Source organism: Triturus cristatus, chromosome 10 (genome assembly GCF_964204655.1).
Source record: "Triturus cristatus chromosome 10, aTriCri1.1, whole genome shotgun sequence".
In the NCBI taxonomy this organism is placed as follows: Eukaryota; Metazoa; Chordata; class Amphibia; order Caudata; family Salamandridae; genus Triturus; species Triturus cristatus.
In genome coordinates, this window is record NC_140593.1 from 210,295,111 (window position 1) to 210,311,171 (window position 16,061).

The 16,061-nt window shown below is 45.6% G+C and overlaps 1 protein-coding gene across 6 annotated transcripts in view; it reads left to right on the forward strand.

Annotated features, from left to right (window-relative positions):
• NEBL (nebulette) overlaps window positions 1-16,061 on the forward strand; it is a 678,034-nt gene that overhangs the window by 489,051 nt on the left and 172,922 nt on the right. For 4 of the 6 annotated variants that reach the window (XM_085630816.1, XM_085630817.1, XM_085630818.1 and 1 more), the window contains one exon: window positions 11,588-11,692. The exons of the other annotated variants lie outside the window; for them this stretch is intronic. In XM_085630816.1, the coding sequence (XP_085486942.1) occupies window positions 11,588-11,692 (105 nt within the window). The remainder of the gene's footprint in view (window positions 1-11,587; window positions 11,693-16,061) is intronic. 6 annotated transcript variants of the gene reach the window in all.

Here is a 16,061-nt window from a genome sequence, read left to right on the forward strand (position 1 = left end):
AACGATTTCTGCACCTGACCTGGCCAACGCAGTCCCTAATTCCATATCTGATGTTAATCTCCATGAGTAAACAATTTCAGCTTGGCTATTAGCGGCCAGCAATAAACATGCTCCACTTAAAAAAAATTAGACTGACTCGCCGCTTTGAGGCACAGCGATGGTTCTCCCCTGAATTAAATTTACAAAAACTTGCCCTCCGCCAATTGGAAAGGAAGTGGAGACAGAACTACTCACTAAAAGAAAATCTCACCTACCTAATGGCTATGAGGGAATATAAAAAGGTTATCTCAATAGCTAAAGCAGCACACTTCTCCTCTAGAATCTTAGCCTCTAACAACCAATCTAAGGACATTTTTACAATTCTAGATGAACTGTCCAACCAAGACAGAGTCTTAAGTAAGCCCATACCCCCTCAAACCATCTGCAACTCCTTGAACAACTTCTTTATTGAAAAAATCTCCTCAATCAAAGCCAGTATCCCCACACATACCACTCAGGAAATCTCCCCCCCATGCCCAGGAATCCCTACTCCCTTGAATCTTTTCCGTCCATTGATACCCAGACCTTTCAAGATTTTATGTCCAAAGTCAGATTTGGATCCCCAATGGACCGTTGTCTTCCACACGTCCTAAAAGTTGCTTTTACTGCCCTTCCTGGCCCTGCCCTCGCTCTCCTGAACGAGTCCTTATTCCAGGGCTGTGTTCCTAAAGCCTTCGAAGAGGCAGTAGTGGTCCCCCTAGTTGAATGGTCCCCTGAGGCTTGAGCCGGGAGGACAGAGCTGCTACTTGTGAGTGTGGGGCATAATTGCTGAACCGATTTTACATTCTATATTTTAAACGTACTTGTGATTGTGGGAAACCTTCTTTTAAATCTTTTAACACTTCGGTTTATATTTTACTCGTATAGTACTGCTAATTTGCACATCTTACCTCCTGTTTCTCGGTGTTTTAGAACGCGGCGCCATCTTAGGTGAAAGCAGGTCGGCGCACTAGGCGTCATACTTCCTGCCTTCATATTCCGGAGGTCAGCGCGAGCGCGCAGTAGTTGAATGGTCCCCTGAGGCTTGAGCCGGGAGGACAGAGATGCTACTTGTGAGTGTGGGGCATAATTGCTGAACCGATTTTACATTCTATATTTTAAACGTACTTGTGATTGTGAGAAACCTTCTTTTAAATCTTTTAACACTCCGGTTTATATTTTACTCGTATAGTACTGCTAATTTGCACATCTTACCTCCTGGCACTCGGTGTTTTAGAACGCGGCGCCATCTTAGGTTAAGGCAGGTCGGCGCTCTAGGTGTCATACTTCCTGCCTTCATATTCCGGATGTCAGCGCGAGCGCGCAGTAGTTGAATGGTCCCCTGAGGCTTGAGCCGGGAGGACAGAGCTGGTACTTGTGAGTGTGGGGCATAATTGCTGAACCGATTTTACATTCTATATTTTAAACGTACTTGTGATTGTGAGAAACCTTCTTTTAAATCTTTTAACACTCCGGTTTATATTTTACTTGTATGGTACTGCTAATTTGCACATCTTACCTCCTGGCACTCGGTGTTTTAGAACGTGGCGCCATCTTAGGTGAAGGCAGGTCGGCGCTCTAGGCGTCATACTTCCTGCCTTCATATTCCGGATGTCAGCGCGAGCGCGCAGCGGACGCGCCGCTGGCGCGCCAACGGCGCGCCTAAGGCAAGCCCGTCTGTGCCCGTCCGCGCATGGCCCGCGCACAGCGCCGGTCCCCCTGCCCGTTCTTCCCCACTAAAAACTCGACACTGGACTTATTCTGCTTCAATGCTTCTTAGTTTAAACAACCCAAAAATTACCTCCAGATGTAGGTGTATTATTCCTGACTTTATTTCAGCCAGTGATACAATATGTTGCTCAAATTGTGGAAGTAATATACCAATCCAATACTCAAAGTCGACTAATACCATTCAGCCATTGAATAAAGCAGAACCAGGACATGGAAAAAAGAACTCTTTTAAATGTTTGTTAATAAACGTTAGGTCCCTTGTTAAACATAGCACTGAATGTGCACAATTAATTGAAAATGAAGATATTAAGATTGCGTTTATAACAGAGTCATGGACGGATGAGGCCTCAGGTCCTGATATTGTGAAAGCCACTCCCTCAGGCTTCATCTGCAATACCCTTAACAGACAAACCAAGAAAGGTGTTGGACTAGCTATAATTTACCACGAGTCGTTAACCGCAACCTTTCATAGTTCATCCAATACTGACTGCGAATCTTTAGACTTTTGTTTCTCTTTTTCACACCAAAGTAACTTTTAGGGTACCTTGGTATATAGACCTCCAGGTCCTAAATCTAGGTTTATAGAACTTGCCAGCAGTTGGGTGGAAAATGAACTAGATGCAAGCTTCTTTTCTATTCTAGGGGACTTTAACTTTCACTTAGAAGCGGAGGAAGACCCTGATACCAGGAAATTAGTAGACCTCCTGAATCTAATAGATTTGAAATCAAATTGTCCACGGAGCTACACATAGAGCAGGCCATACCTTACACGGCATATTCACCAACAATGCACAAGTCACTTTCACTGATACTTTTTCAGTAATCTGGTCTGATCACAAGGCAGTGAAATTCTTAGTATCCCCCATTTTACAAGATACTAATAGAATAATGTTAGAAGGTGACCCCAGAGGAGTCAGGGAGGTTACCTGAACACCCTGAGACCTACCCTCGGAGTATCGTAGCCGGGCACTGGTGGGAGACTCCTCAGGGGGAAGAGTCTTGTATCTAGGATCACACACACGGCACCACACGACAAAGAGACACCACACGGTAGGTGCTTGGGAACAGATCTTTATCTATTCAGCTACGTCAGATCTTTATGATCCCCAAGGTAGATATGTACAAAATAGAGCACGGGCTCAGAGAGTCTCGGTAGGGAAGGGGGTAGCGGGACAGTCTTTGGGGGATCCGGATAGATGCAGGGGCGTACCCAACGCACAGCTAACAATCCTCGAGCCGGGGGATACGCTGTGGTCCAGCCGGACCAGAGGAGTCTTTAGGAGCCGCGAGTCACTCAGCAGGGCTCAAGCACAAGTTCGGAGGTCTTACGATCTTCAGGGGAGCCGTGAGTCACTCAGCAGGGCTTAAGCACAAGTTCGGAGGTCTTACGATCTTCAGGGGAGCCGCGAGTCACTCAGCAGGGCTCAAGCACAAGTTCGGAGGTCTTATGATCTACAGGGGAGCCGCGAGTCGCTCAGCAGGGCTCAGAGGTTCCAAGGTTGCAAGGGAGCCGCGACCACGTCATCAGGGCTCTCGTCGTTCCAGAGTCGAATCTGCCAGATAGCCCCAGAGCACCCCTTGTTATAGGTCAGCTCCTCTTTGATGTCCGGGGTCCGTGTGGGCAGGGGTCTTAGCGCCTTAGGGCCACTTGTTGGAGTTTCCTGCCCTGTTGTCCTTTGATCCTTTCAGGGCCGGGTCGGGAGGAGTCCCAGACACCCATCAGGCGTGGAGCCAGCCCTCAGGGAGGCCAGAGGGCCGATCGAAACCCATCTCCCGAGGGGAGGCCAGAGGTGTGATGGAAACTGCTCCTCCTTCTCTCACTCTATGGGAGCGCGATGTTCCCCAGCCGGGGTGGCGCCTCTAGGCCTGGGTTGTGCTGGGGCCGGGCAGCCATCGTAGGTGCATGAAGTGGGCACGCGGGCCCGGTGGTGCTGGGAAGATGGAGGGCACAGACAGGGAAGTCCGGGTCGGGTGTGTGTGGGTCGTGGGACCAGGACTGGCTAGGCCGTGTACTGAGGGACTGAATGAGGTGTACGGGTCAGGGGGTGTGGCCAGGGGTCAGGGATGGCCATGCCACAAGGCCGGGTCTAACAAATAATGAATAAACAAACTACTTATCGTCCATGGAATAAAGTAAAGGCCGACAAACTTAATATTCGCCTGGCAGACACCTTTCCAAATTGTTCGCCTGATTTGGACGAAGCAGTACTGAACTACTCTAATTAGTTGGAAGGAGTGTGTAAAGAATTGGCTCCTAAAATAAGTCGTCGTAATTTCAGAGTTCGACCATCCGCACCGTGGTACTCGCAAGAACTCAGAGATAAAAAACTCCTTTATAAACACCTGGAAAGATCTTGGCGAAGGAAGTATGACTCACAGGACAAAAAACTCTATAAAGATTCTCTAAATCAATATAAACAAATGCTTTATAAAACTAAACAAGAGTTCTTCGCCATTAAAATCAATAAGGCAAAAAACTCTATTAAAGAATTATTTAAGACAGTTACAGTCCTGGCTCTTCCGGCCCCGCCTCCCATAGAAACCAGTCAGGAACTCTGCGATAAAATAGCCAATTCCTTCTTTGAAAAGGTTGAAGCCATTTTTACTACATTTGCACATTCCACAAATGGGAAATCTGTACCGGGGTTGGTAGTTACAAATGGTCTAAGTAACCATAACACTCTGCTCCACTCTTTTAATTCTATCTCAGTCACTGAGGTGTTAAAATTATTGGAGGATACCAAATCAGGTTCTCTTAATGACCCCTGCCCCCTTTCAATATTAAAATTAGCCCGCGCGCCCACACACATGCTGGAAATGCGCTGCACCACATGCTGACTTTGCGCACCTGTCCTGGACATGCCCCAGACTGCAATCATACTGGACGCAGATACATGAGATCCTTGGCGTTATGTTGGGGCTCACGCTGGTTCCCACTCCGGAGGTAGCTTTATTGGGCTACACAGTAAATTTCCCTAAGAATGTTCGCAGGCTTGCCTCCCTGGGCCTGCTACTCGCCAAGCGGGAGGTGGCAAAACATTGGGGCGGTAGAACGGCCCCCACGGCCGGGACGTGGCTCACGTCTATGGCTTATTGCAGCACAAATAGCGAGATCTACGCCAGTCTCCTCCCTGCAGTGGCGCGTCCCAAAGATATCTGGGGCCCCTACAAGACCTATATCGCTACCCTCCGGAGCTCTTCCCCACCGCGATCCAGTTCCGGAATAGTGCCTACGGGAGTAGGGTAGTTCTGGTCTTCCTCCCTGTTGGGTGTTGGGGGGCTGTATTCTCTCGGTGTGGGCTGAATTGGGGGATGTGGGCCGGTGATGGGGGTGACCGCTGAGCATGCTTGGTGGGTCCTGACTGCGTCCTTTTCCTTTAATGGGCACAGGCGGATGAGAATGGTGGGCTCTTGATTGGGGTCTTTCTGTGGTCCGATGCCTTGATAATGTGCTGCTTTTTGTATACGAGGGGGGTGTGTAATGTTGTATCTCCGTACTTGCTATTAACTGTCTGCACAGCCGATATTTTCATATTGTTATGTTTTTCAAAACTAAATAAAGCTCTCAAAAAAAAAAATATATATTAAAATTAGCCCCAGAACCAGTGTCAGCTTTTTTAACTTCTATTTTTAATATAATGTTCGCGGAAGGCTATTTCCCTAAAACATGGAAACTGGCGTCGATCCTCCCGCTCCTGAAAAAATCACATTTGGACCCTAGCGAACCCAACAATTTCAGACCTATATCTAGGCTCTCTTTGCCTGCAAAGATAGTGGAGAAAATCATGAACCTACAGCTCAGCAAATTCCTGGAAGAAGGCCAGGTGCTAGATCCCACACAATACGGCTTCCATGGGGGACACAGCACTGAATCAGCGCTTCTTAATTCCACTGAGGAGATTAGAGCTATTCTGGATCAAGGAGGAAAGGCAGCAATGATAATGCTTGATTTATCTGCTGCCTTCGATACAGTACATCATGGTCTTTTGATGGACCAGCTCAACGACATTGGAGTCAAAGGAAAAGCCTGGAAACTTATCAAGTCATTTCTAGTAGACAGAGTACAAACGGTGACGCTTGGAGACTTTACGGCTAAATCGTTTTCCCTTCCATGTGGTGTTCCGCAGGATCCATCCATCAGTCCTACACTTTTTAATATTTATGTAAAAAACCTGGCCCCCTGGTAGAATCCTGTGGGTTCAACCTTACCTCCTATGCGGATGATACTCAGATTGTGGTCTCTCTACTTCCGGGAGGACTACCAAACACAGCATCTGCATTTAAGGAGTGTATGACGTCAGTAGGCAGCTGGATGGCCCAGAACTGCCTCAAGCTGAACACCTCCAAAACTGAGGTGGTGATTTTTGGAAATGACCCTAATTTCTGGACACCAGTCTGGTGGCCAGATACTATGGGACCGTTACCTCTTCCTAGTTAGAAAGTGAAAAACTTGGGAATCATCATTGATAATAAAATTTCCCTCAAAGATCAAGTCAATGCAGTAGTGTTGGCTACTTCGCATACTTTGCGGTCCTGTAAAAAGATCTTGCCCCTCCTACCCAAAGAATCCCAAAGGATAGTTATATCAGCCCCGGCTCTCTCTAGATTAGATTATTGTAACAGCCTCTACCTAAATATTCAGGAGGGACTACTGAAAAGACTACAATTATTGCAGAATGCGGCAGCTAGGCTGATCTCTGGCATTCCCAAATATGCTTCCATCTCAGCGGAGATCAAAAGGCTTCACTGGCTGCCGGTAAAGAAACAAGTTTTGTTCAAATCTATGTGTATTACACATAGAGCCTTACACAGTATTGGTCCTTCCCATCTGAGAAATCATATTCAATGGTATTCACCCGAGAGAAGCCTGCGGTCTTCAGGGGAAAAACTAGCGATCATTCCAAGGGCAAAAAAATCGAATTGGGGTGTGCGAAGTTTTTTAGTGAAAGCAACTAAAACATGGAACACTCTCCCATTCCATCTCAGAAACACCACAAACCATCTAGATTTTAGGAAGGCCCTAAAAACATGGCTATTCACTCGTTAAATGCCCTCACACCTGGTCTCGACTCAAGGATGGACCTTCTTCTATAGCGCCAGGACACCTTTGGGTAATAGTCGCGCTTTACAAATATTAATAACATAACATTGAAGAAACCTGGGGCTGACCCCCAGACGTTGTCAAACTACCGCCCTATCTCCTTGCTCCTGTACGTACCTAAGGTGCTGGAGGCCCACTTGGCGAAATGTCTGTCCAATTTCATGGAACAAACTAATTTTCTTGACGCACAGCAAGCTGGATTCCGTCCAGCTCACTCCACGGAAACAGTAATACTGGCTGTATTGGACTACCTACGGGAAAAGGCTGATAGAGTTACTCCTCAGGCCCTGGGGCTGATAGACCTATCGGCCACCTTTGACATGGGCGACCATGGTATCTTGGCCGACCTTGTCAGGGAGGCAGGCATCCAGGGCTCAGCCCTCAGCTGGATCAACTCCTTCTTGGAAGACCGCTCCCAGGCAGTCCGTATTGGCCAGTTTACGGCTCCCAAATTTAAAACCACGTGTGGGGTGCCACAGGGCTCTTCGCTCTCCCCGTACTTGTTCAACCTTTACCTTCTCCTGTTGATCAGGTCTCTGAAGGGAAGGAAAGTGGCCACCTTCAACTATGCCGATGATCTACAACTATTGTCCACAATTGACAGCTCTCCCCAGTCAATATTTGACTTTCAGTCTACTATGTGGTTCATCCGTCATTGGATGGACTGCAATCACCTTAAACTAAATCCTGGCAAGACCGAACTAGTCCTGACGGGTGGCAGTCACAACTTTTGGGGCCCACATTATTGGCCAATTGAATTAGGACTCCCCCAACCCCCCCTCCTCAGTCAAAAGCCTTGGGGTCACAATAAACAATGACCTATCTCTAAAAACACATGTTGGCTCTCTGATCTCCACTTGCTTTTTTCAGCTGCGTAAGATTAGGAAGATAAGCAGGCTTCTCACCAAAGCAGCTTTGATACATGTCTTGATTCCCATGGTCCTATCACATTTAGACTACGCCAACGCAGTCTATCTTGGAATGCCACTCTGCCTCACAAAACGGTTACAGATGGTACAGAATCAAGCAACTAGACTGATTTACAAACAACTCATGTGGCAACATGCCTCCCCCTCCTGAGGAAGCTGCACTGGCTTCCTATCCCACAATACTGTGCATTCAAAATTGGCTGTCTGGTGTTTAAAGCCCTGAATGGCCGGAGCACTAGATTCATAGACAGCCTTATATCACGGTACACCTCCTCACGCAACCTCCGCTCGGCTCATCTCAAACTTTTGGCAATCCCCACATTCAAGCTGAAGCGTCAAGGTGGTTGCAGGTTTGCAACTCTGGCTCCCAGACTGTGGAATTCCATCCCCCTAGAAATTAGGTCAAGCACTGATTTATTGAGATTAAGAAAACCTCAAAACATGGCTGTACATCCCGGCCTACGAATAAACTGCTCCAGGTTCGGCATCTCCTAGAATCAGAGCCAATAAACCAACTGATGTACGAGCGCTTTATAAAACCCTTTTAACATAACATAACATCCTTGACCCTAGGGGACCCCTGAGTCTACCCCCAGAAACTCAACTCCCACTACCAAATACTTACCTCAAAACCGATAACACTATTTTCCTCCATAGGATAACATTGACTGTTTTTCTGTGAAAAGTTTCTAAGTGTGGAGTTTGAGAAACTAAAGAAATTCTTTAAAATGGCATAATCTAACAAAAGGGATTTTATTTACCTGTTTTCAGGAAATTTCCCAGAGTAGTAACTAGTTATACTACTCTGTGTAAGCCTAGTAATCTCAAACGTTACTTACCTGCTATTTTACTAAAAAGCCTATTCATGTCTATGTACTACATTTACTAAGTATTGCTTTTCTCTGCATCAATACTGTAAATCAAACCAAAGTGCATATACAATTATCATCCAAACTGTATTTCAATTGCATTACTACTGTAAAGTATGTATTACTTACATGTGCCAGGTTTGCTTGGTTCTAGAAAATAAAATGACTAAAAGAATGTTATTATACCAAAACAATTGGTCTGAGGTTCAGTGTTTGAGTGTGTGAATTCATTTGCTGACTGAGCGTGTACAACAAATGCTTAACACTGTCCTCTGATACTGCCTTACTGCTCGACCACACTACCACAAAAAGAGAGTAAGGTTCTATCTAACTTTACCTCTGCCTACCTTTGGGGATCCACTGGACTCTGTGCAGAATATACCTCACTTTGGTATCAAATATACAGAGCCAGCTTCCTACACGAGTGTATTTGTGTAGTGGAATTATGTGGTATGGTGAATAGATAGTGGTGGGAGCTGTAGAGAATAGATAGAAAGGAAGAATGAAACAGATCGGGAGGTTGTGTAGGAAGTGGTTACTGACCATGAGACAGAAGAGCATAAATAGTTTGCGCGAAAGGTAGGAAGAAGGAGAGATCAAGCCATTGACGCATAAAGATGGAGGTTTTGTGCACGCAGAAGACACTCTAAGCAGAGGAGGAGAGCATGGGTTTGAGGGACGGAAACCTTGAAAAGTCACGACATAGAAACTGTGCTTAAAGACCTGATGTTAACCACACGAGAGATACGGGAATAGTGTGTGAGAGAGCGTGAGAGATGGGTGAGAGGGAGTACGAGAGAGAGATAGAGGGACAAGTGGAAGGTGCACCTGGGGGGGGAGGAGAGAGGTGGACTAGTGAGCACAGCGTGAGGAGGCACACGAAGGTAGCATGTGTGAGTAGGCAGTTTAGAGAAGAGACTGCTAGTGTAAGGGAGGGATGAGAGGGGCAGTGGTATTGCGAGATGAGAGTGGGTGTGGGAGTGTGAGAGAGGGATGAGAGGTGCAGGGTGTACGTGATGGAGAGGTGACTGTTGGTAGAAGTGCAAGGGAGACTTTTTGGGGGCAAACTTTTCTTCATTGTACTTTGAAAAAGAAGATGTCCGCAAGGCATCCATCTCATATCAGATGGTGTGGAAAGCATTGGTCTCATACTTTACAAGGAACACCTCCAATAATCACCACATTGTAGCGACAGACTAAGAAACACTTGCTTACAATTGAAATTGAGACAAATCACCAAATTTGTATCTGAAGTACCATAGACGAGTAGGTTGTACCTCGTGGTGAAAACATTTTGGTAGGGCAATGTCGAGGCGAGGGTGCTGCTAACAAGACCTTCCCTTGCTAGTGCAGTTAGCTTTGATCGTGAGATCAGGCAGCCATGTTTCCAATACAAAGCGCCCTACTGCTAAATGCACCTGTAGTGAGCTTTTCACTGGAAAGCAAATAGAGAGAAGTGCTCCAATGTGTGGAATATGATTGTGGCCCTCTACCAAGCCTCTCAGGCAGTCATGCCTCGCTTGAGTCTGAGAGGAAAGCAATAAGTGCTGAAACTGAATCAGCGGCTATTTGGAATCATCGAGGCATGATGCCAGTTAAAAAGAAGTATTTCTTTACTAAGAGAAAAAAACCTGTCTCCTTCTTTTGAGGTAGAAAAAACTCCATCATTTTACCATCTAATGATGCAGTGAAGTTCAAATAAAAGCTGTCCAAATAATGCTGTAGCAGCGTAGGTCAACATCCCGAACTGCGTTCATTTGCCTCAAGAGTGTTAACATGTTTAAATATGTCAGTTATTAAGCAATACTAACACAAAGCGTACTTCATTACTTCGCATGTTTACCTTTTCTTGCCGCATAATTTAGTCAACCCTATCGTTTGATGTGGCCCACCACTTTCACATAAATCCAGCGGCCCTGGGCATTAGCCATTGGAAGCTGGCTTTTGAAGGTCGAGGGCCCCTGCCTCTGTCTCAAGCGCCCTCGGTTTGTGACGACACGAAGAGAAACCGGGGGAGATGGCGAGAGATTGGAAACAAAAAGACAGATAGAAATAGAGAGAAAGATTAGAAAGGATAACTTATCTTTTCATTACACATCTACAAATCCTCGGCACCACTGGACATCAAAGTGGCACATGCTTAGGTAGATGCACCCTATCCAAAATCTGGTCTGTTAAATAGTAACCCTTTAACCTGATTGGTCTTAAAACCCAACTTTCATATTCCTGGCTTCCACTGGCCTGCATTGCTCAGCGGGCACAGGAAACTCACGTGTCACAGAAAATATGGTGCATCCGGCAAATGCAGGTAGCTCACTTGCTCCTTCTTTAATAGGATTCCGTGTTTCTCCGCTGCCCGGGTTACGCTCTCTCTGTCTAAGGTTATATGATCAGATCAGTCGTCTCCATGGTTGTCTGCGGCCGGTCAATTTCGTCTTAGGAGGTTCAGTTCTTACTGTTGAAGTTTGTTTATCTTCTAACTTTACACTAAGGCGACATTTCTGAGAAATGTCTCAAATTCCACCATTTATTAATATAATATTGCTTGAATACATGATGGTCACATCAAAGTACGTGACAATTTTTGTCAATGACAGTCGCGCGATATAATTTTCAGTTGTGGCACAAGAAGATGCCATACTTTTAGTTTGCACCGTTGTTTATGCAAAATGGACCGGCGCCTTCTTTGACACCGTAAACAGCCTTTGTGAGTTTTCTTTTTGTCACTTTTATGCAATGCTTCTTAACAAAGCATTTTTTTTATGTTACCCTTATGGGAGACGGGTGCCACCTAGTGGTTTTTTGCTTTACTGTTGCCCTGTAGAAATGTTCATGTGTCTCTTATCTCTCAAAGTTATTGCTATGTCAGTGTAAGTTAGTAAATGCAGTTACACGTTATATTTACTTCCTTCCTCTCGTGTTATCTATTGTTGTTACAGGTGATTTACAAAAAAGACATCCAGCAAATGCACGAGCCAACGCTGGACCTGCCAAACATGCTCTACTTGGAGCATGCCCTGAAGACCAGTCGGATGCAAAGCAGCGTAAGTCCCTGTGAATACTGCCAGTCTGGTGAAGCTGGAGGGTACCGCGCTGGTATCACCCAATGCTAAAGGAGTGTCGCTGTGCATGAATGCAAGCCGTTTTTTTTTAAACAATGAAAAAATAATTAATTTCAAGTTGTGACAACTGTAGCTCTTTCTGTCAGTGAAAATATAAATTGTTAGAACACTGATTCACTTACCGTACAAGGAGGCAGGCCTTGTTTATGTGAAGACGCGCTGGCAGATGCTCTGGCTCTCTGTTCGTCCTTTTTCAAACAGCGGCAGGAAGAACATCTCTTCCCATCATAACATGGAAGAGTTTTGCTAAATGGAAAGGCAGCATTCTGCACGAATGAATGGACCACAAGTCCATGAGCGCCCGCTCTACTCGCTGTTGCAGAAGGAAAAGTAGAAACCTAGCAGAAGCAACCACTCGAGTAAGCAGGGCAGGGGACGGTGCCTCTACACAGTTGTCTCCATCAAAGCCGAGCTGCTCACATAAAGCAAAAAGAATGTCCATTGACAGTGAACTGCTATCAGGGGTCGAACACAGGTCCTATCAGGACCTGAAGTAAGGGCGGGGGCAGACCCTTGAGGGGCCCCCATTTGGCTCAGGGCCTATGAATATCTGAGCGATATGCGAGACTTAGAGGCCTCTCCTCACATTCTTCAGAGGGACCCCATCGTTTCATCACTCGTTACAGAAAACGATGCTGCAAGAAACAGGCCTCAATGAATAGGCAGGGAACATGCTCTCAATACAGAATTAAGGGGTCTCAGTACACTTCAGAGACCCATGACTTATGGAACGTATTACACATATCCCTATGAAATGTGGGGATATTATCATAAAGGCAGCCCACAATAAGTCAGCAGCGCTCTAATGTTTTCCATTTTTAAATCAACGTGCTCTTCATGACAGGTAAACAAAACCTGAACATTCTAATTCCTAAAAGGGCTCATAATTAGATGCACTTTGCAGAAAACCACTTCTAGAAAGTCTACCTTTTAGAGGTAGAATATGTTTTTAACAAAGCAATCTTTGATTTTTTATATATTTGTTGTTTCTTCTTTTTACTGCAGAGTATCAAACAGCATAGCCAGTGTTTCACTTATCATTTTCAATAAACATTTGCTTGTTTAAAAAGACATTTTCAATCTACCTGCCTCAAATTAAACATGAAAAGTAAAAAATTCATGAATGTGTAAAGTGTATCAGGGTCATATAGTGCCATCTTGGTGTTCTGCTGACAGCTGCAAACTGCTTGGCCTTTGGCTTGTGGATAGGTACATTGCCACCATCTCTTGATCATAATATAGTGCGATATTACACCTTTACCCCTTGTGCTGTCTCTGTGTATGGGAAACGGCTGTAGGAAGGTGGCTCAGTGGCAAAGGGCTGGTGTAGGGCCTGCACTCATAGCCATTACACATGGCTGAATGTACACACAGCCTCCATGCACTGATGCAGGGTTTGATGTGTGAAAGGTTGGTCATGTTGCCTATGGCCACAACATGTTGCATACAGTCTTTTCCTACACGCAACCAGCTTTGCAATACAGAGCCAGGATGCAAGGGAGGTGGGTGCAGGGCCTGGCTGTGTGCCACAGGGTATTGCCTCAGGAGAGGCTGGGCGAACATACTGAGGGAAGGCCAGGCCCTGCTGCCAACCTCTGCTACTCACACCCAAGGCCTGTGTGCAGTGTTAGTTGGTGTTGAAAGGGGAAGGTGTATCATTCAAAACATCACTAAATAAAACTTTTTAAAGAGCAGGTTAGGTCTTCCTGTGCTGACAACTCTCTAAGGTTTGCTCAGAACTTCACTTAAAGAAGTAATAAACTGCTCATGACCTTACTGATGACATCACTGGTAATATCATGAATGACATCGTTGATGTCATTATCTAGGACATTTCAAATGACTTCCTTGGCTAAGTAAAAGTAACCAAACATGAATTACATTTATCTCAGCACTTAAAGCTGCATCTAACTATATCTGTAATCTGGGAATAATGGGTGTTATTGTTTCGCAAGGTCAAGAGGCATTATTTGTGTTGGAGACAAACACGTACAAGTAGAAAGAAAATGAACAGTGACGCGGGGCGGCATGCATTAGGAGAAATGCACCAGGAGAAACACATTTGGTGTAACAAAAATAGTGTGACTGCTCTTTAATTTAGGCATTAAATCCCCAATTAGTCGTGATGTGACGGGTTTAAATTGTGTCTTTTCTGCTCCAAATATGCTTTTACCCAGTCTACGTAGAAGAAAAAGAAAAGGCAACGATGGGTATGCTGGGACTAGAACTCAGGAGCTGACAGCCAGATGGCAAGCAATTCATGCTTTGAGCCAACTGATGCTAAAGTTAGCTGATGGCCGTGCAGGAGTCCCAGAAGATGTGAGGTTCTGAGAGTCCACTGACAGTTCACTCTTGTGCAGCAAAAAGAGGTGGCACACCTGGGCATGTCCCGACCCTTACAGCGACGTACACATGCTGTGTCCAGGGGCACCTGCAGTACCGCGTGCTTTTCCAGAGTCACAATTAGCCAGTTTTCTGCCGGTTCGGGGAAGATTTAAGAAGAACTCCCACACTCCCGATTTTGACTAAGACCAGTGCCCTCAGTCCACAAGAACACCAGGATCCCTCCATGTCCCCGTAGGATGCTCCCAGCCGAGTTGACTTTACTCTCAGTAAATCCATGAAATGAAATCTGATGTTCTCCTTAACCTCCTCCTCACTTCATTGTCTCACAGCAAAGATTATAAACATGTCATTTAAACCAAAAGGGCTGAGCAATTTTTCTCCCCACCATTTATCCAAAATGGTTGTATTGCTCTCTTCTCTTGTGAACCGAATATTCTGGGAAATATCAGCCTCCACTGGGAAAAACGCGAAAATATCCTAATACCATTATCAAAACCTTTGTATCAGACAACAGCTTACTACAATATTGCACAGTCACTATCCACAGTCACAGGCGCACCCTGCGACGGAACAGCACATACCATTCTCTCACCCTTACAAATGGACTAGACCGACCACTTCTTGATCCCTTTCAAAATTCTAACGTTATTGCACCATGCTGACCTGGGGATGGGACTGGAAAAATCTACAGGCCACAATATATAGACTACTAGCTTTGAGAAAGCCGATGCATGCAGACACAGGCAAGTGCAAATTTACAGGGACTCTCTGCACCTTGTCTCAGTGCAAGCTGCCGCTAGCTCTGTGTCTTCCAAGATTGTGTTGGGGATATTTTTCGTTCCCTAAGCTTGCAGTGCGGGACACATACAAGGGAGGCTCAGAAAACGGAAGGTTGCACAGACAGATCAAAAATAATATGCACACATTTGTGTACAACTGTGTCTCCCTACGCATCACCCCCCCTCGCGAGCAGCCAAAAAAATGAAAAATAAAACAAACATAAACCTGTGTTTATTATCATTTTATCTTTCTCTGTGGCATTGTGTCTAGTGGGCGGGGGGATGGAGGGATTGAGATGACAGGCAGAGGGGGACTGGTAGGTGCACTGTTGTCAGTGCGCATGACAGTTTGGCCGACCATCTCAGGACAGTCAAACCGTCATGCGCATTGAACCTGTCTCCAACCTGAGCTGCATTGCCGGGTTGGAGGCAGTTGGCACAGACGCCTAGTCTAACTGGGAAATTCAGAGTGCTCAAGCCAATCCTGACGCTGCTCCCGGCGTGGGAACAGTGTCTATTGGCCACAGGGGATTCGGGAGCCTGTACCTGCCGTGCACGGAGCCAGAGAGAAGTGTCGGAGGGGCAGGTTAGTTCTTTTTTATGTTTTTTTGTTTGGTTGTCCGTCGACCCCGACCCCCCTCGCCTCACCACTTTGCTAGGACACCGGCCGCTACTGCCTATGGTAGCACATTGCATTGAGATCTAGTGTCATGCCATTGTTTGTTTTTTAATGTTTTCTTGGTGCACGTAAATCTGACAAACAGAATTTTAGAAAAACCTTGGCTCTAAGTCACACTTGACAAGTGAGGATGTACAGAAGGAAGACAGTCAGATGAAATAGTACCACATGTGTAGTCGCTATTTTCCTGAGTGCATGTGACTCACTAATATGTGTGCTGATTAACATTAAACCAGTTTGACCAAAGGAATTGCTATGATATTGTTGTGCATAATAGCAGATTTGATTCTGTGCTTTCTAGAACAGCATTAAGCTACATGTCCAAAATGTGAATATTTAAAGCATGGTTGGCCTGACTTTCCCATTAAATAGATGGGATACATGATCCAATGAAGACGCCATTTCACCTTATTTAGCAACACACATAGCTGAACAATAATTGCATTGCATGAATAATGTTTATGAAAAGTAGTTATTCTGCAAAAGC